We start from the raw sequence: 27,974 nt of genomic DNA on the forward strand, positions 1-27,974 counted from the left end.
CTGATTAAGTCATCTATCCTGGCTCCTATCTGAACAGTCTCAAAACTTCTATAAGGACCGCCTTCTGCAAACAGGATGCTAGGCGTATGCGGCTTCTCCAAGTCCCAGAGAGGGAAGCGCAGCTCTGCCGGGGCAGTCTCCCTCCTAGGCGATAGGGGGCGGTCGACTCCCAGAGGCTGGGTTCTCTCAACCCTCCACTCGGGGAACGTCACGACCGCCTCTCGCCGCCTCGCCACTACACTGGTGCGCAGGCGCGGGCGGGAGCGCGCACCGAGTCGCCGAGGGAGGGGTCACGAACTCTGACCCCTCCCCCCCCCCCGAAAATACACAAACCCAGAAAGCTCCGTCTCCACTTTTTTAACCCTCCCCGCTTCAGCTTTTTCCAGTCTGTTTGCCTGGAGGCCCCCCAGCCCATCCCGTCCCAGCAGCCGCCGCACGGGACTGCCCGCTTTACGCCCAGCGTAGGACGCCGCTCGGTAGAGAAGCGCCGGTAAGGAGGGACGGGTGAGGAGAAAGGCGGCCGCAGCGGCGCCCGGGAGGAAGGCGGGGGCCCTGGGAAGGGCCCTTCCTCCCAACTGCCAACGGGCGCGCCCCCAGTCCCCCCAACAGCCTGCGTCTTCGGCCGGCAGAACCCGCACTAAGGCTTCCGCGGCGCGCTACTCGGGGCGGGCTGGGAGAGCGGCCAGAGTAGCGGGGCCGAGTGCGCGGGGCTCCGAGAAAGGCCGAGGCCGGAGCCGGGAGCGGGGTCCGGAGCCCGGAGCGGGGCCGTGGCGGCGGGCGCGAGAGGGAGTCGGCGAGCGGCTCTGCGCGCAAGGCAGCTTCTCCCGGGGCACCTCTGACCTTTCACCTACAGGGAAAGCTTCCGTCTTGGCGAGGGCGCCGCTTCCCCAGCCTCCGGGAGCCGCGCGCTGCCGCCGGCCCCCGGGGTCGCAGTGGGCTCTAGTTCCTGCGGGACGTGGGAGAGGCCGGCCTGGCGGCGAGCCGAGGCCCGGATCCCTTTCACCATGAGCCTCTGATTTGTTCTGTGCTTGTACTGGGCCGACGGAATGACGCTGTCTGCTTTCACAACCGATGGCGCGGGAGCGGCCGCTGCCTTTGGATCTCTGTCTTTAGAGAAAGAAAAGGCAACGGCCGAATGTCCTCACTACAGTGCACGTCCACGCTTCCTGCATCTCTTTTGTTAAGAAAGTCTGCTTCCAGCTCTTGCAGATACCGTTTTATGAATGGCAAATGTTGCCAGGTTGTTTTGTAACCTTCGCTATATAGGTCAACTGTTAAAAAATAATTGCTGGAAAGGAAAAACAAAAAGGCTTGAAATTAAGGCCTTTAGGGTTTTTGTGCCTCGGAACTTAATAAATGGACCTTCGACTTTGAGGGTTTTAGAACAGTGCCTGCTGTGTGGTTGGTTTTAGATTTTAATTGTATGTCAGTTTGGTAGATCTACAATAAAGAAGCTATTTCTGCTTATTTTTAAAATGGATCGCAGAAAATGTAATTTCATCATTCTTTGTAGGAGCATTTCAGCTTTTTTAAAGGACATCAAAGGCAGAAAACATTCCCAAAATATCTACTCTTTGTGTGTGTGCTAAACAATATAATTCCTACTATTGTTAGAAAGAAGAAAGAAATCGCATATAATAAAGGATAATAGTTTATATAATCATGTACCTTTTTTGAGTCGTTGAACCCTCTGCAACCTTTTTAAATCTTTTGTGAAAGCCAAAGACTGTCTCTAGAAAAATGCACCCTTGCGTAAAATTTTGTTTACAATATTATAAGTAAACAGAAGTTTCACAACTGAATTTTAAAGGTGGGAGAATTTAAATGAGGGAGAAGCTTGGAATTGTATATTGGGGAATAAAGATCATTCCAGTTTGTCCTGAACGAGTCCCCTCTGGGACTGGTAGGAGATAAAATAGGAAGATGGGGAAGTCAAACTATAAAGGAATGCTCCTTTGTGTCTTCAGTGGCAGGCATGTTATAAGGACTTAGTAAATACTGAAAAAAATACCAGGAAAAGGACTGAAACTTTATTCTTTGACCATTAAAGAGGCACTGATACTTATGAAACAGGAGAATAAGGATATGTTTCAGTTCTGTAAGCATCCCGAGATTTTGCTGTTGGTCAGAAGTGCTGACCCATAGATGATTCTTGCCTTCTAGGGGTTTTTCATATACACAAAGTTGAATATATTAAATATTTGCCCAGCAAAGTTACTTCTGGCAGTAGCTGAAATTATACTCGAAGGATTCTTAACCTGAAGACCTTGGGCTGGCCATAGGAGAGTTTATGAACCGCTTGAAATTCAGCATATATCATCAGTTGTAGAGTGAATGAATGTGAACCTGTTTTCTTGTGAGGGAAACCTTACCTTCCATCAGATTTTCTTATTTTTATTTTTGGTTGCGCTGGGACTTCGTTGCTGCGCCTTGCTTTCTCTAGCTGCAGTGCCCAGGCTTCTCACTGAAGTGGCTTCTCGTTGCAGAGCGTGGGCTGTAGTTGTGCGAGCTTCAGTAGTTGCAGCACACGAACTCAATAGTTGTAGTTAATGGACTGACTTCGTGACATATGGAATCTTCCCAGACCAGGGATCAAATCCATGTTCCCTGCATTGGCAGGGAACAATTCCTATCCACTGTACCACCAGAGAAGTCCCAAATTTTCAAATCTATGTTTGACCCACCCTCCCAGAAAAAAAGTAAAGAATAATTGTTTTACATCTTATTTTCAAGCATTTTTTGACTGCTACACAGAAAAATATGTTTTCCATCATGACTCAGCACACAGATTAAATTGAAATAAGTCCTTACCCTCACTATACTTGATGCAGGATTTTCTATTCTAATTTCTTTCTTTTTTAAAGAAGAAAATTCTGACCTACTCTATTTCCCCATCCACAAGTGGCTCAACAGGGAGTTTGCAAAATACTACTTTGTAACAAGAGCCTACAGTTGGCTGATGGGAGTAGGGCTGGTGGGGAAAGAAAATGAACCCTTTGTGATGTACTCAAAGAGCACAGACTTAAAATTTTGAACCTGAATGGGAGGAGGATGACACCACTGTTGTTGTTCAGTCAATAGATCATTTCTGACTCTTCGCAACCCCATGGACTGCATCATGCCAGGCTTCCTTGTCCTTCACTTATCCTGGTGTTTGCTTAGATTTATGTCCGTTGACTCAGTGATGCTATCTAACCATCTCATCCTTTGCCACCCTCTTCTTTTGCCTTCAATCTTTTCCAGCATCAGGGTATTTTCCAGTGAGTCAGCTCTTTGCATCAGGTGGCCAAAGTGTTGCAGCCTCAGCATCAGTCTTTCCAGTGAATATTCAGGTTTGATGTCCTTTAGGATTGACTGATTTGATCTCCTTGCTCTCCAAGGGACTCTCAAGAGTCTTCTCCAGCACCACATTTGGAAAGCATCAATTCTTTGGTGCTTAGCTTTCTTTTGGTCCAATTATCACATCCGTCCATGACTACTGGAAAAACAATAGCTTTCATGGATCACAGCCTTTTCATGACGAAAGGGCTTGCATAACTCAGTACAGCTATGAGCAGTGCTGTGAAGGCCCACCCAAGACGAATGGGACATAGTGGAGAGTTCTGACAAAATATGGTCCACTGGAGGAGGGAATGACAAACCACTCCAGTATTCTTGCCGTGAGAACCCCATGAACAGATTCAAATGGCACCACTGAGGGTATATTTTTTTCCTGTGGGGAAGAAACATAGAAGTGAGACTGAGGTAAAGGTGAAAAAAGAAGAATCAGAGCCAAAAATGTAGGACTGTATGTCTTCTGTATGTTAATTAGCTCTAGAGTAGTAAAGGCAGCATCCTCCTGTGTTTTTGTTTTGTCCCTCAGGTTGGTAAAAACACTTATCCTTCAATGCCTATCTCAAATGTCTCTTCTGTAAGATTTTCCCAGACCCTCCCTCTCCAGTGTGATGGTTCTCCTGACCTGTTGCTCATTTATTGAGCATTTTGTTTATTCAACTAACTTTCAGGGAATACATTTTACCTGTAAGAGACCATTGTACACTTGTGTGTGTGTGTGTGTGTGTGTGTGTGTGTGTGTGTGTGTGTGTGTGTAGATGTTTGATATATTGGCAAATAGATGGGTGAAAAGTGGAAACAGTGTCAAATTTTATTTTCTCGGGTTCCAAAATCACTGTGGATGGTGACTGCACCCACGAAATTAAAAGACGCTTGCTCCTTGGAAGAAAAGCCATGGCAAACCTAGACAGCATATTAAAAAGCAGAGATATCACTTTGCCCACAGAGGTCCATTTGGTCAAAGCTATAGTTTTTCCAGTAGTCATTGGTACAAATGTGAGAGTTGGACCACAAAGAAATCTGAGTGCCGAAGAATTGATAGTTTTGAATTGTGGTGCTGGAGAAGACTCTTGAGAGTCCCTTGGACAGCAAGGTGATCAAACCAGTCAATCCTAAAGGAAATCAACCCTGAATATTCTCTGGCAGGATGGAAGCTCAAGCTCCAATACTTCGGCCCCATGATGCAAGAGCCAACTCATTGGAAACAACCCTGGTACTGGGAAAGACTGAGGGCAGGAGGAGAAGGAGGTGACAGAGGATGAGATGGTTAGATGGCATCACTGACTCAGTGGACATGAGTTTGACCAAACTCCAGGATATAGTGAAGGACAGGGAAGCCTGGCATGCTTCAGTCCATGGGGTTGCAAGGAGTTGAACATGACTGAGCAACTGAACAACAACATACGTTGACAAAGATATTTTCACAAACTCAATTTTTACAAGAATATTTTGAGATAGGTTTTACTGAATCCGTTTCATTTATAAGCAAACAGCCTTAAGTGACTGACATGTAGTTAAACATTTAGTAAATAATAAAAATGGGATTGAAAGTCTGATTTGACTTGACTCTAGGGCACTCTACTACCTTTATAAACCCCCTCCTATATTTTTCTGTTTTTCTCTTTATCACTACTTCCTAGTTTACTTCGTAGCATTTAGTACATGGTAATTTAAAAAATCTGTTTCCTCATTAAAATACAAGCTCCATGCGGCAGAGATTGTCTCTGTCTTATTCTCTGTGAAGTCCAGTAGTCACACAGTGCCTGATGAGTATCTTTCAGTAAATATTGATGCTTTCCGAGTTCAAATACAAATACCAGGCAGTGTTAAACACTACAGGTTCACTGGAAAAAATTAGTCCATTGAAAAACTCCGAGTTATTTTCCTTTAGAAGTCTTTTATTATCTACACAGATAAAACCAGGTGCTTTGGAAGATAAATAGGCACAAAATACAGTGGATTACAAATGAAGGAATGTTTACTTTTCTAATTACCCATTAGTAGATAGCCATTCAAAAAGCAGAAAATATGTGGTCTGTAAATCTCCACTTAGAGAAGTCATCATTAATATTTGAGAATGTTTGTATATTTTATTTATTGTCTGTTCTCCCACTATACAGTCCATGGAATTTTCCAGGCCAGAATACTGGAATAGGTAGTCTTTCCCTTCTCCGGGGGACCTTCCCATCCCTGGGGTCACACCCAGGTCTCCCACATTGCAGGCAGGTTCTTTACCAGCTAAGCCGCAAGGGAAGCCAAAGAATATTGGAGTGAGTATAGCCTGTCCCTTCTCCAGAGGATCTTCCCAACCCAGGAATCAAACCGAGGTCTCCTGCATTACAGGCGAATTCTTTACCAACTGAGCTGTCAGGGAAGCCCTTGTTTTAATACTCCCTGACATTTAGAAAGATATATCCCTAACATTTGGAAAACTGCCTGGCTCACAGTAAGCACTCAACAATTATTGTTGAATGGAAGAATATTGAATGAATTATTGGATCAATGAGCAGGAAAAGTTTTAAGGCTTTGATAAACATGGGCAAATTTCTGGGAAGGTTTCAATTTAGACTTACATCAACAATATGTAAAGAATGCTTATTTTTCCTCAGTTTTTTTGAGTTAAATTTAGTCTTGGAAAACAAACACATGTTGACCTAGTGATTCCATGACAGTTGTGGTAGAAAAAAGCCATTAGCAGAGACATGGCAATATGAAGCAACATGGTAATAAATTCAAGGAATTACAAGTAATGCATATGGCTAAAATGTAAGGTTTAACCATTGGCACTTCATGTCCTATAGTTAAAGGGAAGGCTTTGAAGAATATTAAGAGCTAAAATAATGTTAAATATATACGTTAGAGCAGTCTGACACCACAGTATTAAAGTATTAATAGCAAGTGGGTGAATGTTATTGGATCTTGAGGTCAAGAAACTGGGAGAATGGTAGGAACGGGACAACAGTCCGTCAGTCTTCAATGAGTAATGCAATTGAAAGAGAAATGAATGAATGACATTAAAAACTGGTATAACTCGCTTGAGTGAGTCTCAAAGGAAGAGTTTTTCATGTAGGAAAAGTAAGCGGCCTTGTTCAAAAGACTACATTCACAGTGTCCTTGAGATCTATGTACAGCACATGGTAGGAATAGAGATGCAGTTACCCACAAGAGATCTGTACAGGACTGTCTTTTGTCTGGTGGCATGAACCCGCATGAATTGCATGGGAGGCAACAAAGATTTCTGAGAATTCATGCCAGCAGAAATGCTGCCAGGTTGGACTGAAGGGGACATAAATGGGATGAAATGAGTGAAGGCTGTTGGAATTCTGGAACTCTGGAATACCGGGTGGGTCAACAGCGCTGTTCTATTTTGAACATATATTACCTTTCCAAAAAAAGGAAGAATGACACACCTTCTCGCCCACCCCCCGCCAAAACGGAGCAGAGTTTGAGAGGATTGCCAATTCCATTAGGGACCCAGAGCACAGAGGCTTTGGCAGTAACCATCTCCTTGGTTGGGTTCCAGAGAGGTTGAGGGCACTTAACTGGCACTACTTTTCAAGTGGGAGATGGTTGAGTAATCTAAATACTGTATATTGCTTTTAGAACAAGTAATTGAAACATTTAAGGTTTTAAAAGAGATTGAAAGACAAGTAATTTGGTGATTAATATATAATTTGGTGATTAATAATATAATTGTAGAATTGTGAATTTATGACAGTATAAAGTCAAATGATTTTTGTATTCTTGACTACCTGATATAGAGAAAAAGCAAATGTCAAAGTCAATCTGTTAATCTTACTGACTCTATTTGAAGACAGTTTTATGTTAAAATTCAAACTAAACTTAACACTTAAGAACAATGAAGAACAATGACAAAATTCTGGAGAAATCTTCTAGTCTTCTGAATGAATATAATTATTTTGTCAGCTTTTACAGTATACTGATTAAAAAGTATGTTAAATGGCTACAGTGATGTATTTATTTATAGACTGGGTTGACCTTCTTTAATAAACCATTCCTGATCTATATCAAAAGTCTGTGATTTAGACTTTGGTAACTTTGAAAAGTGAAATTGTTTGGTATTGAATTAAGTTTTTTTTGATAGACATTTTCAAAATTTGTAAAAGCGGAGAGAATAGTTTTATGAACTCTTGTATAAACTTCAGCAGTCCTTGATAATTGTCAACACACGGCCAGTCTTAAGTTGTTTATTCCTTCCCACCCCTACCCACACAACCAGATTATTTTGAAGCAAATCCTAACTATCATGTAATTTCATTTGTAAATTCTTCAGTTAATATGTTTTGTGGGTATAATTGTGAAAAAGCATCTTTTTATTTTTGGCAGGACACTGGCAATCAAATCATGGCATCCATAGAAGAAATTGCACATCACATTATTGAACAACAAATGGGAGAGGTATGTCTAACTTACTGTTCATTAACTGCTTAACCAAACTGATTTATACAAATAAGTTTGCTAGGTTTTGGTGACACAGAGATAAAAGATACCCTAGATTGCTGATATCAAGATTGCCTGGAGAAATATCAATAATATGCAGATGACAGCACCCTTATGGCAGGAAGCGAAGAAGAACTAAAGAACCTCTTGATGAAAGTGAAAGAGGAGAGTGAAAAGGTTGGCTTAAATCTCAACATTCAGAAAACTAAGATCATGGCATCCGGTCCCATCACTTCATGACAAATAGATGGGGAAACAGTGGAAACTGGCTGACTTCATTTTTCTGGGCTCCAAAATCACTGCAGATGGTGACTTCTGCCATGAAATTAAAAGACGCTTACTCCTTGGAAGGAAAGTTATGACCAACCTAGACAACATATTAAAAAACAGACATTACTTTGTCAACAAAGGTCTGTCTAGTCAAGGCTATGATTTTTCGAGTAGTCATGTATGGATGTGAGAGTTGGATTGTAAAGAAAGCTGAGTGCTGAAGAATTGATGTTTTTGAACTGTGGTGTTGGAGGAAACTCTTGAGAGTCCCTTGGACTGCAAGGAGATCCAACCAGTCCATCCTAAAGGAGATCAGTCCTGAGTGTTCTTTGGAAGGACTGATGTTGAAGCTGAAACTCCAATCCTTTGGCCACCTAATGCGAAGAGCTGACTCATTTGAAAAGACCCTGATGCTGGGAAAGATTGAGGGCAGGAGGAGAAGGGGACGACAGAGGATGAGATGGTTGGATGGCATCACCGACTCAATGGACATGAGATTGGGTAAACTCCGGGAGTAGGTGATGAACAGGGAGGCCTGGCGTGCTGCGGTTCATGGGGTTGCAAAGAGTCAGACACAACTGAGCAACTGAACTGAACTGACTTTCAGTTCACTCTGATCTAGTGAGAGATGGTTGAATAATTGGACAATAAAAATAGAATATGTTCAGTGCTATGATAGGTAATTTTGTAGAGTGTAATCGGGAATTGGGAACATGGAAGAAAAACAGCTAATGAAGAGTTGTGGGGTGTGAGGATCTAGTCAGAGACTGTTTCTGAAGGGTGCGAAATCTGAGGTTTAATGGACCATTAGAAAGAGATCTATATCGTATAAACAGTTGTGTTCTAGTAAGAAGTTCCATAGCCCAGAGGTTTTCAAAATCTCGTCTAGGGACTCTTTCAGAGAGTCAGCAAGGTCCAAACCATTCTCATAATAATACTAAAATGCTGTTTGTCTTTTCACTGTCATTCTCTTACAAACATACGGTGTAATTTTCCAGAGACTACCTGTTACATGATAGGTTAAAATATGTCAAAATTTAAAAGGTGTACATAACTCATTGAACCAGTGTTTTCCAAATGACCAGTGCATAATGTAACAAAACCGCTCATAAGTGAAGGATTCACATTGCAGGATAGACCAATAGATTTTAATATATTGGTTGGCTAAGAAGTTAGTTCGAGTTTCTTGTAACATCTTACAGAAAAACCCAAACCCAATAGTTTCTGATTCCACATTGCAGCTAACCTCTAAAAAGCTATCACTTTTCAAGTTTTGATGTCATACCAAAGAACAGTTTACACAATTTGAAGAAGCAATTAAGATAGTCTTCCCCCTTTTACCCAAAAAATATAAGGCTGGATTTTCTTGCTTTGTTTTAACCAAAACAGCCTTTGCAGCAGATTGAATGCACAGGCAGGTATGAGTATCCAGCTTCTGTTAAGCCAGACATTGAATCTGTTTGCAAAAATGTAAATCAGTGCCCCTGTCCTCCACTGAATTTTTTTTTGTTTTGGAAAATATACTTATTTTTCATTAAATATTATATTATGTTAATATTTAATGGGTTATTTTTAAATGAATTTATAAATATTTTAAATTTTTTCTATTTTAATTTCAGTATGATAAATATCAATAGATATAACCTATGTAAATAAAAGCTGTTTGGGCTCTCAGTGATTTTTATTTATTTATTTTGGCATGTAAAGAAATCCTAAGACCTGAGAACTGTTTCCATAATCTATTTACTCTTCTTTATTGAAGGCCACTTGGATCACTTCAGTTTCTAATTATAATTATTGTGCTGCAGTAAACATACTTTTACCCATCTAAGCAAAGTGTTTCCAGGCAATAACAGTTGGACCCTGCATGTATCTGATGCTCTTGTCTCTAAGAAAGAAGTGTGAGCTATTAGATTTTTATTCAGTTTACAATGAATATTTCTGATAGGAATATTCTAAAATAAAATGTATAACAGCATAAACTTTACATGGTAAAATTACAGATGAACTGATTGAAAACCTCTTATAGGTATCATTGAAAATTGCAGAAATTGTTAGTGGGGAGGATGGAGACTAGACTTGGTAGAAATAACCTATGCAGAACAAAACTGACAACAGTTAAAACTGCAGCCAGGAAAATAGGGCATGGTAGAAATAATGGTCAAAAAAGGAAACTCAAGTTGGTAGCAGCCATCATCAATACAGTGTGCTCTAGACAAAAACTAACTAGTGATTCAGAACTGTGCGGTAAATTTTGTGTAGAAAATAGTCTTTTTTTTTTCTACCACAAGTAAGATCTTTTATTTGTCATCTTTAAAAGTGTGCATTTTAAACAGATTTTTGGACTGGTGGCTTGTATTCACCGATTCATTTAACTTTAGCACCTGTCTCATCCCCAGTAGCTTTTCCAGAACTACTACCTTCAACCATGTAGCTCCATGAGTTTTCCCAATTCAAACTTGGGCTTCTTTAGCATTTTTTGCTTTTCTAATGAAGACATCTTGGAATGGAGAAATAGATTAGCAAGTCTTTTCCAATACTATCTGGAATCATTTTATTGACCGCCTCTTTCAAGTCATTCATCTGGATCTGCCGTACCTGCTAGTGCTGAGCATAAAAGGTCTTCCAAATCTGATGGTTGCATTTTTTAGTTACCCACACAGAACAGATGAAGCAAGTAACCATCGGTAGTCTTGACATCAACATGAGCTTCAATTATGGTCTGCCACTTTTTGACCATGGAATATGTTACGGATAAGATCCATGCCATGGAAATTAGTCAGGCAATGTTTTGCCTTGAACATTCTCAATAATTAGCTTGAATTTTCTAAATGCTACTTCAGCATTCTGCAGATTAGTTAGACTCATTTCAAAAACACAATCTTTGAGGCCATCAGATGTGATTTTGGTTCCTTGAGTTCTTGTGACCAAATTTTTCCCAGTATTCCTTATATTGAACGTAACTGATGCTTTCATATCATACCAATCTTTTTTAGAAACTGAGTCAACCACTTTCTTCTTGGCTCTCTTTTTGCCTCCTTTCATAAGGCGCTTGTTCTTCACGACCGCCATGGGGCTGCATAGAGAGCCAGAAAAAGTAGAAAATAGTCTTGATGAAAATAATTTCAGAGAAATAGAAAAAACTTGGGAAAAAATCAGCTTTGCCATTTAAAAATTGAATTCAGGGAATTTAATTGGCTTATTGAGATTTTTCCCATAAAATATTTGCTCAGCTACAACAAAAACCCTCAATACTAGGCTGTTCTTTTTATTCATGAACTTTTTCTTCCCCAGACTACTGTATCTCAGTAAATGACAGTTCTGTCCTACTTGGTCAGGCCATCCTTGACCATCATATTCCATATCCAGTCCATCAGCATATCTCGTTACCTCTCCCTTTATAAAATATCCCAGATTATTTTTCACCCCTAGCATGGCTACTACCCCAATCTTGGCCTATGTCTCTGCCTGTATACAGTACCCTAGTGCTGCCATTGTTTGTGCACTAGCATCCTTTCTGGTCTCCCTTGATTCTGTTCTTAAACATTCATAGTCTGATCTTTACACTAAATCTAGAAAGATGCTGTTTGCAAAAGATCCTGCCACGTCACTGCTCTGTAAACCCTTCAGTGGATCCCCATGTCATCCAGTAGGAAATCAGATGTTGTATGGCCTACAAAACCCTTTTTGTTTCTCCCACCTCCTACCATAAATCTCTCTTCCATCCAGTTTCACTCACACAGCTCTCTTGCTGTGCCTTTTGCCTAAGCTATATCCAACACACTCTTCCTGTCCCACAGGCTGCTTCCTCTACTAGGGATGCACTTCCCCTGGCTAGTCCTAAGCCTTGGTCTGTTCCTTCACTCAGGTCTGTGCTGAAATGTTATCTCCTCATCACTCTCATTCCATCAATAACCCCCAGCTTACCCTGCTTTATTTTACTTTATAATACTTAATACTGCCTGAAAATATTATTTGCTTACTTGTTTTTTATCTGCCTTTCCTCACTAAGGTAAAAGCTTTATGAGAATAAAAATTTATCCAGGGACCCAGAACAAACAGCAATTGGCAAATAGAATATACCCAGTATATGTTTATGTATATGGAAGGTAGAAAGGAGGGGAAGGGAAAGAATCAAAATAGTGAAGTCCAAGTGTTCTTACTATTGTAACTTTATTTACACAGTTGTTTATTTCTGTAGGGTAGGATGTCATGGAAGTAGGATTGCTAGATTAAATGGTATGTGTGTTATGTGTATTACATTGAATCTATATATGTAATAGTATGCTTTTCTAGTCTAGCTTTGTCTGAAGATATGAGAAAAATTGTCCTTAGAGAAGGAAAAAAGATTAAGTTGACTTAATTACTAATGACATGATTATATTAGATTGTTACAGAGCAGCCTACTGGCCAGAAAATCCAGATTGTGACAGCAATTGATCATAATACCCAAGGCAAACAGTTCATTCTGACAAATCACGATGGCTCTACTCCAAGCAAAGTCATTCTGGCCAGGCAAGACTCTACTCCAGGAAAAGTTTTCTTCACAACCCCAGATGCAGCAGGTGTCAACCAGTTATTTTTTACAACTCCTGATTTGTCTACACAACAGCTCCAGGTAAATTCATAGAGTTTCTTTTTAATCTTATCCTTGAAAAAAAGAAAGAGCATATCATAAAAGAAGTCCTGACATTAAGACTTTTTATCCTGCATGTTCAGTAGGAAAAGATCTTGTATAAAATTATGTGCTACCTTCTCCTATGGGCCACTATACTGTTCCTCACACATCTTCACAGTGTATATTTTGGTGGGTTTTTAGTGGCATATAGTAAGATCTACTCTGGCTAGTTTGGGCAGGAAGGAATTTAACAAAGAATGTAGAGAGCTCAAATTACTGTTAGAAAGGCTAAAAGAACACTTGTAGGTCAGGTTTCCAAGAATAAATATGGGAGCCTGCTTCAGAACTTGCTTCTAGGTGACCTTATGCTTTTGCAGTTAGGAAGCTTCCAAATCAGGAGCATCTACAGAATTCTGTAACTGCAGTTTCCAAGACGAAGATGCCTCTGCTGTGAACAAGCAGCTGCCAAATCAAGAAGTCCATATTTCAGCTAGCAGCTTTGTGACTTTTGCTTCCCTTTTGTCATATACATCTTCACTAATGTAGTAAGCAGTCTGTCCTATGGTCTGCTTTAACACTGGAACTCAATCAGTAGTGTAAATTAACTTTACATTGTTTTTAATTTTTGCTAGTTGTACATTATTCTTCAAAGAGCCAGTGTAGGCTTTTATACAATTATGTAGCTGCTGTTTTTACCACTGGTTGCTATGACTGAGTATAAATACAATGAACCCTTAAGTTGGCCTCCAGAGGCTTTGGTGAGGGTGCTCACTTAAAAATGGATTCCACATTTTGTGATGAAGAGCTAATCAAGAAAAAATTCCTTTTAGAATTGAAAAGCTCCAAATTCATAAGATAGAAAATTATGCCTATATATTCTCATAGATTGTATTATTCTTCCAATTATATAATTTTATATTTTAAAAACAGCTAATATAGAAAATGGATAAAATACATAAAGTTATTAGAAAGAAGTCACTAAAAAAATGTATGACATTATCCATACCCTAATTTCTTTATTTTTTTAATAAACAACCTTGATCTTTTTTAAGAGAAGTTTTGTATTTACAGAAATATTGAGCATTTAGTATGGAGAGTTCCCATATAATCACCCAACACAAATTACTCATATTATTAACATTCTACATTAGTGTGATATATTTATTATAAATAATGAACTGGTAGTATTTATATATTAGCTAAAATCCATAGCTTTCCCTAATTTTTACCTAATGTCTGTCTGCTCCAGGATACCAAATTATAGTACATTTGTCATGTTTCCTTTGACTCCTCATATCTGTGACAATTTCTCAGACTTCCCTTATATTTGGTGACTTTGATAGTTTTAAGTTGTACTGGTCAGGTATATTATAAATTGTGTTATTGTGGGACTTGGTCTGATGTTTTTTTCTTGGTTAGACTGGGGTTGTGGGTTTGGGGGAGTAGTTAGCAGAAGTTAAGTGCCATTTTCATCACATCATTCCAAGGGTACTTCCTATCATCATATTTATGACTGGTGACATCAGTTGGCTGAAAAGGTGTGTATCAGATTTCTTTACTCTAAAGTTAATCTTTTTCAAAGGTTTTCTTTATTTAAAAAATAAAAATAATATCAGTATTTTGCATCTCTTAAGAGCAATGAAAGGGAAACTGGTATAGGATGGAATTCCCCTGGGCCAAGATTTGATTTCTGTTCTAGTGACCTAAGATGGGATGTGGGCAAGCCTGTTAACCTCAGTGTCTCTTCCACCCTTAGGAAATAAACAAAAGATTAGCACCGTTTGCAGTAGATATGCTATTTAAAAAAAGATAGATGCTTGTCATAGATGTTTTCAAAGGATATCTAATACCAGAAATTGTTTTTTTAAGTTTTCATTGAAGACTGATTTTTATGGTGATATTAGAAGAAATTATGCTACTATAACATAGTAAGGGACAGCTGTTTTATTTTTTAAAAATTTTTTTGACCTTGCTGCATGGCATGCAGGATCTTAGTTACTCAACCAGGGGTCAAACCCAGACCCTCAGCAGTGAAAGCACAGAGTCCTAACCACCGGACCACCAAGGAATTCCGGGGACAGCTATTTTAGTGACTGTTAAAAGTTTTTAAAATCAGAATTGTTCCTGAAGGCATTCACACCCCTAAGAGAAGGAAAAGAGTCAAAGTAGAGGATTATCTTGTGAGCTTTTTTAAAGCAGGGCTAGGTTTTTACCATTTTGAAGCTTGAATTTAATTTCTTCACATTTCAAAAGATTGAAAGAAAATGACAGATTGAAGGATAAACCTAAAAGAAGAAACTAGTATTTCTTTATATTATATTAGCTGTACCTAGTGATGAGCTCTTAATATAATTTAAAGAGATTTAGTAATTTGCCCAAGGCCACCCCATCTAGTCCCTACTAATTTGCTGTCATTAACAGACTCCAGAGTCCAGTGTTCTCAACCTCTGCACCTAATCCTTAGACACCCAATCCTTAGACAGCTAGCTGAACGAAAAGTTTATACCTTTGTACATCAGTCATGTTCCATAGTTATAAGTAAATGCTTCAAGAGATTTTTTTTTCTTCATAACCTTTTTCTATTTAAAATAATTAGATTTCTCTTTTTATGCTATTATAGCTTATTTTAGTCATATCATTCTATGGGGAAATGTCCTGAGTTATTCAAAGAAATGTCACAATAGGACAGATAACTGCTACAGTAATTTGGTGTGTTCCATATGAATAAAATACTTTATGGGTGAGATGCAGTAAAAAATATACTCATGTATTTGTGTGTTTAAGACTCTTTACTTTAAAAAAAAAAAGACTCTTTAATGAATTGTTATGGAACAAACTAAAAAGGTATTATTTCTGTCTGTACTTTTTATAACATTGAAATTTTAATTTTTATGTAAAGAAAATTAAGACTAGTTTAATTGATACATGCATAATAATAGAGTTCAAAGTTTCAGAATAACTTACAAAAAAGAAAGCAAAAAGTAATATGACTGAAAGTTCTTTTAATTTTTTACATTAGAGTATTACTACTGAGTAACAACAAATTATTGTTTTTTTGTTTGTTTGTTTGTTTTGGGGGGGTTTCTTTAGTTCTTAACAGATAATTCTTCCTCAGAACAAGGAGCAAATAAGGTTTTTGATCTTTGCGTAGTATGTGGAGACAAAGCATCAGGTAATACTAAAAATAACCTCCTATATGTGTTGTGTTGTTAAAATAACTGCCTCACTACTCCTTTTCTTCTACTGAAAGTAAAAAGTAAAATAAAGGAGCATGTTGTTTTTGTGGTTCATATTTGTAGCCTATGAAATTTAACTGATTTTCCCCCAGAGCTTTTTATTCACCTAAAGGTTTTTTATTTCACTGCAGTTTAAAGTGATCTTGCAGTGACATAAAATGCATATTTCAAAGAATTATGAAAGACAGTTTGACTGTTTTGAAAGTAAACTGAACATGTGGAAATTTTTCTGAATATGAAACCAGTTTTGTCAAAGGTATTGCTTAAAAATTAGTTGTGATCCTTAATAACATGTAACATTAGATTATTAATCTGCCTTTTGAGCCCTGTTGTCATTCTAGGAATACAGAGTAATTACTGAGATGGAAAAGCTCTGGTTGACCCTGATGAAATGCTCTGCATAGTTGAGCAGACATTTCTCCAAGCCTGTTTTTAGTACTCAGGTTTATGCTGTTTTAGTTCTGGCCATTGTTCCTTCATGCCCAGAACATACCCATATTTATTCATATATATTCACAAGTACCATTGAGATAAGTTTAAGGGCCCAGCTTGTTTTCCTTCATCTTTTTTATCTTTCCCATAGCTTCATTACAAAACTTGCACTAGAACTTTTCCCAGAGTATGTTCAGTTTGTTAATAGTTTTTATGCCAAGGATGTGGTTTGTGAAAATGATAGGTTTATCGAAGTGTAACAGATTTCTCCAGAAATTTTAAAAAGTGGGACTCACTATGAGGAAGGATGATTAGATTTCAAATACTAACTGACATTATATCCTTTTTTTAGAGCATAGTTTTCAGAATAAAATAGCTTTATAAAGTATATTGTTGTTAAGTCGCTAAGTCATGTCCAGCTCTTTGGACCCCATGGACTGTAGCCCTCCAGGTTCCTCTGTCCATGGGATTTCCCAGGCAAGAATACTAGATACTAGAGTAGTATCTAGAATACTAGAGTAGGCTGCCATTTCCTTCTCCAAGGGATCTTCTTAACCCGGGGATCAAACCTGCGTCTTCGGCATTGGCAGGTGGATTCTTTACCACTGAACCACCAGGGAAACCCTTATATAGTACATAATAGAATTGTAATTTGTAAGTGATCTCAGAAGTGAAAATAGTTTTATATCATGGGTGTATGGGTGATTTTGTTTCTTTTCTTTCTCAAATTTTCCATGTCATTGTTAAAATGGCTTTACAAAATTTAAAAACTCATATTGTTTAATATATTTTATCAGAGAATTGTTTGTGTCATTTTCTGGTAGTTCGTAAAAAAAAAAAAAAATTCATGTCATAAACTCAGAAATCTCAGTTTCATCTCATGTTTAAAGGGTAGATGTTGGCGGGCCTACTTCAGTTCTGAAGAATATGACTTTCATATTTTCTTAAACATTTGTTTCTAGGGCGTCATTATGGAGCAGTAACTTGTGAAGGCTGCAAAGGATTTTTTAAAAGAAGTATCCGAAAAAATTTAGTTTATTCATGTCGAGGATCAAAGGACTGTATTATTAATAAACACCATCGAAATCGCTGTCAATACTGCAGGTTACAAAGATGTATTGCGTTTGGAATGAAACAAGACTGTATGTATTAGCTTTTAAGGAGAAAATACTTTTAAGAATTCAGGCAAACTCCTAGAAGTGTGTTAAAATTAACACGTTAAAATATGTCAAATATATATGGTTTTTAATTTAAAGTTTTCCAACAAAAATATAAAAATGTGTGAATGTGTATTTTTTATATGTTCAACAAATCTTAATTGAGTGCCTATAATGCCAGGCATGTAATTTTAGTTTGGATCTGGTAATAATAATTTTAAAAAGGTAACTAGATACCAGTTTAGTTTTTCACCAAACTATTAATACTAAATTAGTTAATAAGGTAATGACAGTAGCTAGTATTGATTGAGCCCTCATTATGCTTTACTCTGTGTATAGCATACGAACAACTTATTTGTTCTCACATCACTATTGTCAGTAGATACTACTGTTAGCCATTTTACATTTGTGTGAACAGAGGACATTTAGAAACTTGCCCAAGGTCACATAACTAATAAGTGGCAGAACTTGGATCTGCATCTTGGCAGTTTTGTTTTGTTTTTCTCAGAAAATATACATTTAACAACTTCAGTATACTTTTCCTAAGTATCATGAAATAAAATTGCTGTAAAATTTATTGAAAGTCGCTCAGTCATGTCCATGGACAGTACCCCTCAGGCTCCTCTCTGTCCATGGATTCTCCAGGCCAGAATACTGGAATGGTTAGCCATTCCCTTCTCCAAGGGCTCTTCCCAACCCAGGGATCAAACCCAGGTCTCCCTCATTGCAGGCAGATTCTTTACTATCTGAGCCACCAGGGAAGCCCATAAAATTTATTACCTCTATTTTTTTTATTAACCTCTATTTTATAAATAAAAACTAAGTGAGTTGCTGCTCAAAAATCTCCTTGCCCTGTACAAATTAAAAAACCAAAAAATTAAAAAAAAAAAAATCTCCCTGCCCTTAATTAAAAAAAGATTTGACTTGAGTCTTTTTGTGGTTCACTGTCAGTATTGTCTTTAGTTGTTTAAATACTACTTTATATTTTAATGCTCTTATGTATATTAGACATGTAAAGGACTCCTAACTTCAGGTTTTCCTTCTTGACAGTGAGCTTTTAAAAAACAGGAATTCTGCATTTCTGCCACAACTGGGGCAGGGAAAGAAAAGAGAAAAAGAGAACAAGCCAGTTTTACTATTTTGAAGCAACTTTGTTGAACTTAAAAATAATTTCTAAAGATTGATGGTTATCTTTAGAGTTTTGGTAACCATGTCTCCCATAACAACATTGCTGACCTAGAGCTTGCATTTATAACTGCTTATAAATTCTGCATTGTGATATAAATTTGGCACATTTTGTAGCTGTTCAGTGTGAAAGAAAACCCATTGAAGTGTCCAGAGAAAAATCTTCCAACTGTGCTGCTTCAACAGAAAAAATCTACATTCGAAAAGACCTTCGAAGCCCATTAGCTGCAACTCCAACTTTTGTAACAGATAGTGAAACTGCAAGGTATAGTAAAAAAAAAAACAAACAGCAGTGACATATATTAAGTAGGTGGTCATTTTTTGTCTTCCCAGTGAAACTAAGGCTAAAACTTGTACTTATTTGTTACAGGTCAGCAGGACTTTTAGATTCAGGAATGTTTGTGAATATTCATCAATCTGGAATAAAAACTGAGTCAACTATGCTGATGACACCAGATAAGGTGTGTTTAGTACAAGTAATTTAAAGCTTAAAACTGCTTAAGCTTATAAAAGTTATTCTTTTTCTCCTCCGTCAGTTTGGCCGATTGATTTGGTCTTAAGTATTTCGGGTTACAGGTTTTTGTTTTTATTTTAATGAAAATTATCATCAACTGTTTGGTAGTATCAAATGACAAAACTAAAAAAATTTAGTAATGAGTTCACTGTTCCTTATTTAAGGGAAAACAATCCATGGATGAGCAAATTACAGTGCTCATAAGCAGTGGAACACTCTAGTGGAGGAATCTTAGACAAGAGTTAGTTTTGTAGAGGATTTGAACCAGCAAAAAGGAAACAGAGGTTGGGATTGGCTCAGAGGTTGGGATTCCCTGTGATGCTCTCGGGTCCTGCTGTCTAGGGCGAGGTGAGCTCACTAAAGCTGGAGCTGGAGGATTGTGACTGCTGTATGATAGGTTTCTTTGACAGATGTTTCCTTTAAGTGCAAATTGACTCAAGTTTCAGTTCAGTCGAGTCTGACTCTTCACAACCCCATGGACTGCAGCACGCCAGGCCTCCCTGTCCATCACCAACTCCTGGAGCTTCTCAAACTCATGTCCATCAAATCGGTGATGCCATCCAACCATCACATCCTCTGTCGTCCCCTTCTCCCGCCTTCAATCTTTCTCAGCATGGGGGTCTTTTCCAATGAGTCAGTTCTTCGCATCAGGTGGCCAAAGTATTGGAGTTTCAGCTTCAGCATCAGTCCTTCCAATGAATATTCAGGACTAATTTCCTTTAGGATGAACTGGTTGGATCTCCTTGCAGTCCAAGGGACTCTGAATAGTCTTCTCTAACACCACAGTTCAAAAGCATCAATTCTTTGTCTCTAAGCTTTCTTAATAGTCCAACTCGCCCATCCATACATGACTACTGAAAAAACCATAGCTTTGACTAGACAGACCTTTGTTGGCAAAGTAATGTCTCTGCTTTTGAATATGCTGTCTAGGTTGGTCATAGCTTTTCTTCCAAGGAGCAAGCGTCTTTATATTTCTTGGCTGCAGTCACCATCTGCAGTGATTCTGTAGCCCCCAAAAATAAAGTCTATCACTGTTTTCATTGTTTCTCCATCTGTTGGCCATGAAGTGATGGGACCAGATGCCATAATCTTAGTTTTCTGAAAGTTGAGTTTTAAGCCAACTTTTTCACTCTCCTCTTTCACTTTCATCAAGAGGCTCTTTAGTTCTTCTTTGCTTTCTGCCATAAGTGTAGTGTGAAATGGGTCAGGTCACTGGAGCAGCCTCTATTTTGTGAATACTGATAAATTAATTTTATCAGTAGAAATGTTCATTTTTCCACTAGAACAACCTATAGCTTCAGTGTGGAAAAGTCTTCTGGGTTTCTTTCATCTTGAAATAAAAGTCCTCAGATACAGAAATGTATAATAAGTATAAAATTCCTTATATTCCTTTTGTGTTCTCCTACAAACTTTTTAGTGTTAAAATGTTGATATTTAAAATATTTCAGGTGAAGAGAAATTCTTCATGCACCTTACTTAAAACATTGACTTGAATCAAGAGTAGGAACAGAGTTGCGTGAGCTCTCATGCTATGTATCCAAGTCATCTAGGTCCCCTTAGAGATTTGGAGCAACTCTTTATTGAGCAAGAGGTCTGAAAGAAAAAAGATTTGCTTATTTAGATTGAGCATGTAGAATTCCATAGTGTTTGAAAGCCCCGTATAAGAACTGAAAACAAACATTGTTCCTGAAGGCAGATTTCAGAGAGCCTGTTACTGGTGTTTCTCTTAACCTATAATGTGATCTGGTTTCATATGCCCTATGAGATTATTTATTCTATATATGGCCAGATTTGTGTTGTTATTTTTTGTTTGATACTTCAAGACAATCTTAATACTTGTGCTCTGGAATCAAATTTCATCTGCCACTTACTAGCTGCATAACCTTGGGCAAGATATTTGACCTTAGTGCCTCAGTTTCCTTCCTCATCTATAAAATAAGGGATAATAGGAGTGTCTGCCTTACAGGTTGGGCTTTAGCATATTGTTATTAATCAAGGAGATTTGGTATCTTACCACATATTTTGGAACTACATTCAAGACTTCACTTAGCCTTATCTACCTGATTTGTGCTTAGAATGGTAGTTACAATTTCATTGACCTATTAACTTCTTTAGAAAAGGAAGAGAACTAAGTTTTGTTGAAAATTTTCTGTAATACTTGCCCAGACACTGTACTTCTCTAAATGTCTTTATATTAAATTGTAACAACCTTGTTTGGTTAGTTTCTGACAAATGGTCCCAAAGTTGTCAAGCCGCAATGTAAGTCCTTTCCACATTAAGCACCTGTCTAGATAGACATGTTATGAAATGGAAGAGAATATATAAATGTTTTAGTTGCAAATTAAAACACCAAAAAATGTTTCTTTTACACATGAATGAAGGCAGGAGTAGGGGTTAGGAGCACAGGCTTTCCTGTCAGACCGATCTGACTTCCCATCCTGCCTCTACTACTGACTGCTGAAGTGACAGTGAGGAATTCTTCTCACCAGTAATAAAGGGACAGTGATTCCGATTTCACAGGGTGGTTGTGTGGGTTACGTAAAATACATACAAAGTTGTAGCTGTGTAAGAAACTCAGTAACTGGTGGAATTCTCAGTAAATAATTCTGGGACCATTCTTTAGTTGGGGAGAGCACACAAACTATTTGTCTATTTATCCACTGAAATCAGTTTCACATAAACTAAAGAATTGATACAGAAAAATTCAAGGAAATGTATATCCTCTTAGGAGTAATCATTATCACTAAAAAACCATAAAGGTATAATGAAAAACTTAAAATATCTACGGACCTGTCAGAAGTCATAGAAGGCAACTAAAGAGGCTTTCGTTTGATTAGGGTGGAATGATTTGAGCATTTATTAAAGAATGACTAATGAGTAAAATATATTAAAATATGAATTTTAAATGATACTCAAAATTCATCTTTCATCATAAGTTGCTTGGGGAAAAAAAAAAAGAAAAAAAAAGAAGTTGCTTGGGCATTGATTCATTGCTCTAAAATTGATAAATAAAAGGAAGAAATATCAATCATCTATCTGCTTTTTCTGTACAGATTATATTTCTGGGTAGTCAGAGAGTTGAGCAGATTTTCTCATAAAAGAATTATAGTTAATTCATGCATAAAGAATGTACACATTATCAAAAATAAAAACTAGTGACAAATAGGAAAACATGCAGTATATAGCAAAAGCCCAATCTCCTAAATAATGTAGAGGGACTTTCTAGCTACAGAGTGCTTGATGTTTAACACATTTAACACAGTGGCTGGTAAAACTTGGCATCCTGGAAGTCTGTTCAGTAATCACTTTTCTTGTTTTTTCTCTATTCCTTAGTAAAACATTAATTTTATCCTATGCAACTTTTGAGTTTGCATAATAAGTTTTGGAAATTACAGCAATATCAAAATTTTAATGCTGGAAGATCTTGAAAGCTCATCTAATTTAATGTCTTTTTATGGGGAAGGCAACTGTTATGGGGCTTCCCTGGTAGTCCTCGTTCAATCCCTGTCAGGGAATTAGATACCACATGCCCCAACTATGACCTGGTGCAGTGAATACCTTTTTAATAAAATAAAGCAATTGTTAATGTGGATAGATAGCCATTATGTGCAGTTTTTAAAGTAACCTGTGTAAATATTAATATTTCCTAGGAAATGTGCCTGATATTTTTTAACTTGTTCCCTCAAGTGTCTAAAAGCTCAGAGCTCTTTGATTTTACTTTGTAGATTTCATTTATCTTTATGTACTTTTCTTCTGACATTTCACATTCTAGAATTAGATATTTAAGATTGAAACATTAACTGATACCAATTTGCAGAATTTTAATTTTTTTTTTTAAAGGCTGAATCATGTCAGGGAGATTTAAGTACATTGGCCAGTGTGGTTACATCATTAGCAAACCTTGGGAAAACTAAAGATCCAGCTCCAAATAGTAATGAAGTGTCTATGATTGAAAGCTTAAGCAATGGTGATACTTCTTATACCTCTTTGTGTGAATTTCATCAAGAAATGCAGACTAACGGTGATGTTTCAAGGTAAGATCTGTTTTGAGCATGTGTCCCTTTGCCAATTGTCCTTTAGTATCTCTTAAAAAATACTATTTACAGAAGTTTCAAAAAACAATTATTTCTATTAAACTTAGAAAATTTAAGTAATAAGTAAATTTTCATTGAAAAATTCTGTTGAGTATAAAATGATGTCCACAGGTTACATTGTAAATAATGAGCAGTAAGTAAATATGATAAGATTAGAAATGTAGTCATAAAATTCAGGAGTTTGGTTTTTTTTCAATAAAGATGATAATTTGGGTCTGATTTTTCAGATGTTTTAGTTGTCAGATTTTATATTCTGTGTATTTAAAGTTTAACATATATCTTACTAGGCAGTCATTTCTCATTTCCCCCACCAATTTCTGGTGATGAAAATAGGTTTTCAAAATTGGGTTGAATCTATTATAGTTTTAAGTTTACACTATAGGAAACTTGTATCAGAATTCTACTTTTCATTCTTTTGATATTAATACTTAGGATGTAGAAACCATCTTTTTTCAGGCTTTTTTCACACACTGTTCCTCTTCTAAAATATTGAAGAAACTGCATTTAAGAATCTCACTAAGTACTTTGTTGAACATGAGATTTTAAAGAACTTAAGAAGGCCTCTTATTGAAAAATACAGGAAGCTATTTTGACTAGTTATTTACTGATATTAATTATTTGCCATCCTAATCTCAGATTCTTACAGTTCAGATGTAGCTGTGTTACCATAAGTTTAGAGTATTCTCTGCATCTTTAAATAAAATTAAAAACCTAACTTTGTGTTGTGTAGAATAAAGTCGACTTAAGTTCTTGCCCTTGTTCTTCTAAATAACTTCTGTATGTAAAATAAATGGCCTGATACCTTGATGTATCAAATATTTAACTTGTAAAAGGAAGCATAAGACTTTTTCTCCCCTTAAATCATGTAAGTTTTTTAAAAAGACTAATTCTCTGGTAAAATATATTAATAATAAAGTTTTTCTTACTATACATTTGAAGTTTAATTTGTTACTTTTGGAGAGTGAGTCAAAGAATCACTGAAATAGAATGCTCAGTGATATACCAAAATTCTATTTTCTAAACAGTTTTTAAGGCCTAAGTCTTAATTTCCAAATTTTATATAGAGTTCTCATTTTATTGTGGAGATTGGCCAAGCTCACAGCTTCTGATGTCTCCTTATAGGGCATTTGACACTCTTGCAAAAGCTTTGAATCCTGGAGAAAGCACAGCCTGTCAGAGCTCAGGAGAGGGCATGGAAGGAAACGTACACCTAATTGCTGGAGACTCGAGCATAAATTACATCGAAAAAGAGGGGCCACTTCTCAGCGATTCACATGTAGCTTTCAGGGTATTTCTATATGTATATATATTTCATAATTTTTATGTTGTGTGACCATTTTGATTTTAATTGTCCTTTCAGCAATCAAAATATATTCGTTGTGCTTTTAAACTCAGAGATACCCCAACTAGGATTTGAAACAGCAGCTAAAACATATAAAATAACAGCTCAATAAAACATCCTGTTTATATAGTACTCACAATATCAATTAATGTGTTTAAGTTTATAAAAGTTAGCTTTTAAGACATTTGGACATGATTTTTTTTCATTTAGACTCTGTTAGACATAGTTTGTTGATGGTGGTGTTTTTAAGTATTGGTGTTCATCATGTGTGGAATCCACTGGTTTTATTCAATGCCTAGCTACTCCTTGCTTTAGTGTAAATCAGTATCTAAGACACAGATTTTCCGCTTTTACCAAGTTAACTACAAAGAACACAATTAATTATATAATGCCTCAGCTAGCTCTCAGCCTCATTTTAAGAAGGTTTAAATTATTTTAATTTTTGGTTTTTAACTTTTTATACTTTAACCATTTGAAGAAGGTACATCTGTAATTTCTTTTTTGCTTCCTTAAATATATTTATGATGGAAACAATACGTGTAGAATACTAGAAACAATACATGTAGAATATTAGAAAATAACATCTGGCATTTGATTTGTCATTCAGATAATATTCGGACTACAGCTATAGAAAGGCTGACCCTTGAGACCCTTCATTAAGACTCTGCTGTTTTGATCCCTCTGTTTATCTTTGCTCTGCCCTCCCTGAGGACTATTAGCAAATCATATGCAAGTGATTGAAAGTGCTTAAGAACTCTTAGTTAGCAGTGCATAGCATAACAGTCCTGGACTACCTGAGGGTAGTTGCTCATAACTTTACTGGAGATTATAAATTTCCATGGGTTTCTTATGAAAATATATACAGTTATCAAATAGATACATGTGCTACTGGCAGAAATAATGAACACAAAATAAATCTAACCCTGGCGAGGGACTTCCCTGGTGGTCCAGTGTTAAGACTCTGCGCTTCCACTACAGGTCGGTCACATGGGTTCTGTCCCTTGGGGAACTAAGATCCCACATGCTGTGCGGTGCAGCCAAAAAAAATTTAACACTGATCAAAGCTGCATATGATAAAATTTATTCCTACAAAATTTGGCTTGGTAGAAATGACTCAGAGAAAAGTCACTTTTAAATAATTGTGGCTGTAATTTGATATAGTCGACAAACGTATCAGGGAAACTTGTCTTTATGGAATATTTTACCAGAGTTAATTTACATGAAAAAAATCAGAAATGCTTCATTTGTACTTTACAAGAAAAAATTTTATGGGGCTATAGGAACAGGAAGTGAGAATAATCAGTGTCATCCTTCAAAAATTTGTTTTGGACAGATGAATTGGGGAAATTAAAACATTTTTCTTTCTAGAATTGGCCTTGATACAATGCTGGAGGTTTATCTTGCTTTAAGAAAATTACGTATGTAAAACAGATAAATTCTAAGCCATTTTTTCTCTATAAAATAATACAATGTGGTAGTCTTTTGAATAACTAGTGTTATTCTAGTTCTAGTGTATATTGCAGGTGATTTCAGTTTTATGATTAGAGCAACAGAGTTTTCAGCATTGCCACCACTATTGTGTAACTTACGGCGCAACTGTATTTTTTAGCCCTAATATCCAGTTTTTACATATTGTGAAGTATTTCATTTGTTTTAGAATGATTTAAAACTACTTAGCAAAGGGTAATCTTGTTTTTGCATCCTAATCCTACCCCCTTAAAACTAGTAATCTTTGGTGATTTCCTTGACTTTTCAGGGTTTTTTTTTTTTTCCTACTCACCATAGCCAGTACGAAAATGTGTGATAGTTTTCAATTTGTTTTTTATATACTTATGTGTGGAAACAGTTGCATCCTAACAATTAAATTTATGATGCTTAATATCTACTTATTATAATTCTCTTAAAGAATGGTATTTTAATTTATTGCTGCAGTAAACGTTTCTCAAACATTTAAAAATTATCTTTTCACATGTGGAATTTCAGCTGTTGATTGTCCTGCTTTATTACTTGACACCATTTTGTAAATAGACAAACCACTTATGGCTAACATTGAACAAAGGAAATTAATATTTTTTGCATTTTTAGCTAACATTTCCAGAGAACTTTGGTATCGTTTTGATGAAAAGCTTTGATCTGTTTGGCATCATAGGTACCTTTGAGAATCTGTTAAAAGTTATATATTCAACTCCCCAGAAAAATGCACATGGGCATTTTCACCTGTCCCCCAGCAGAGGTAGCTACTATTAACTGTGTGGTGTATCTCCTCCTATCATATATACAATACACATAAAGTGTGTATCTATATACATACACTCTTTTTAACATATATTGGTTCATCAATATTATTTTGCTATTTTTTCTGCTTAGATGTCTGAAATGTTTTTTCTATGCTATCTCAGTTTATCTTACTAATTTTATTTTTATTATTTTTTTTCTTTTGAACTTTTTATTTTGTATTGGGGTACAGAGTCACATATGACTGAGCAACTAACTCACTTTCATAGATGATTAACAATGTTGGGATAGTTTCAGGTGAATAGCAAAGGGACTCAGCTACACATATATCTTACTAATTTTAATGCCTACTAAGTAGGCATGGATTATTCTTTTCTTAGTGATAGAAATTTGGGTTATAGCCAGCATTTAATTTCTCTGTTAAGAGCGGTACTGAAATGGACATCCTTGTATATGCTTTTTTGTGCATATATGCAAGTATCCTTTTGAAATAGAGATTTAGAAATGGCATTGTTAGGTCACAGGATAAACTCAGTTTTGAAATGTTGATAGATACAGCCAATTTGCCCTTCATTTGACCAGTACTCAGTTCCCTGGTGGTTCAGCTGGTCAAGAATCCACCTGCAATGTGGGAGACCTGGATTCGATCCCTGGGTTGGGAAGATCTCCTGGAGAGGGAAACGCTACCCACTCCAGAGTTCTGGCCTGGCGAATGCCATGGACTGTGTAGTTCATGGGGTCGCACAGAGTCGGACGTGGCTGAGCGACTGTCACCTCACTTCAGCTGTATGTATTTGTTTCCCTGTATCGTCACCTATGCTTGGTGTTACTGATCATTTTAATAATTTTAAAATAGAAGTTTCTTATGGATGAAATTACATTTAATTTATAGCAATAAAAAATCTCTTTAATAAGATTTTCAAAAATGCTTTGATAACTATTCTGATGTAGGATCTTTATTTTCAACAGTGGTCACACATTACCTAAGGTCAGCCTGTGACTGTTATGGCCACAGACACACTTTATTTTTCCTGTAGATTAGATGGTGAGATTTTATGTAGAAGCTGCTTTTTGAAAAATTGAAAAAGCAAGTAGTT

The 27,974-nt window shown here is 36.9% G+C and overlaps 1 protein-coding gene and 1 pseudogene across 4 annotated transcripts in view; one reads left to right on the plus strand and one right to left on the minus strand.

The window, feature by feature from the left end:
- The window catches only part of NR2C1 (nuclear receptor subfamily 2 group C member 1), a 46,643-nt gene that overhangs the window by 5,628 nt on the left and 13,041 nt on the right, over positions 1 to 27,974 (plus strand). The window contains exons 1-9 of one of the 4 annotated variants that reach the window (XM_043446196.1): positions 98 to 490; positions 7,681 to 7,752; positions 12,452 to 12,682; positions 15,773 to 15,854; positions 17,313 to 17,492; positions 18,810 to 18,957; positions 19,063 to 19,153; positions 23,047 to 23,240; positions 24,423 to 24,588. In XM_043446196.1, coding sequence (XP_043302131.1) covers positions 7,699 to 7,752; positions 12,452 to 12,682; positions 15,773 to 15,854; positions 17,313 to 17,492; positions 18,810 to 18,957; positions 19,063 to 19,153; positions 23,047 to 23,240; positions 24,423 to 24,588 — 1,146 coding nt within the window. In that variant the 5' untranslated portion in view covers positions 98 to 490; positions 7,681 to 7,698. Of the gene's footprint in view, positions 1 to 97; positions 491 to 7,680; positions 7,753 to 12,451; positions 12,683 to 15,772; positions 15,855 to 17,312; positions 17,493 to 18,809; positions 18,958 to 19,062; positions 19,154 to 23,046; positions 23,241 to 24,422; positions 24,589 to 27,974 lie in introns of those variants that run through there. The other 3 variants (XM_043446197.1, XM_043446194.1, XM_043446195.1) reach the window with 3 other exon arrangements.
- Positions 10,666 to 11,136, minus strand: LOC122427044 (annotated as a pseudogene).

Source organism: Cervus canadensis, chromosome 25 (assembly GCF_019320065.1).
Source record: "Cervus canadensis isolate Bull #8, Minnesota chromosome 25, ASM1932006v1, whole genome shotgun sequence".
NCBI classification, from domain to species: Eukaryota; Metazoa; Chordata; class Mammalia; order Artiodactyla; family Cervidae; genus Cervus; species Cervus canadensis.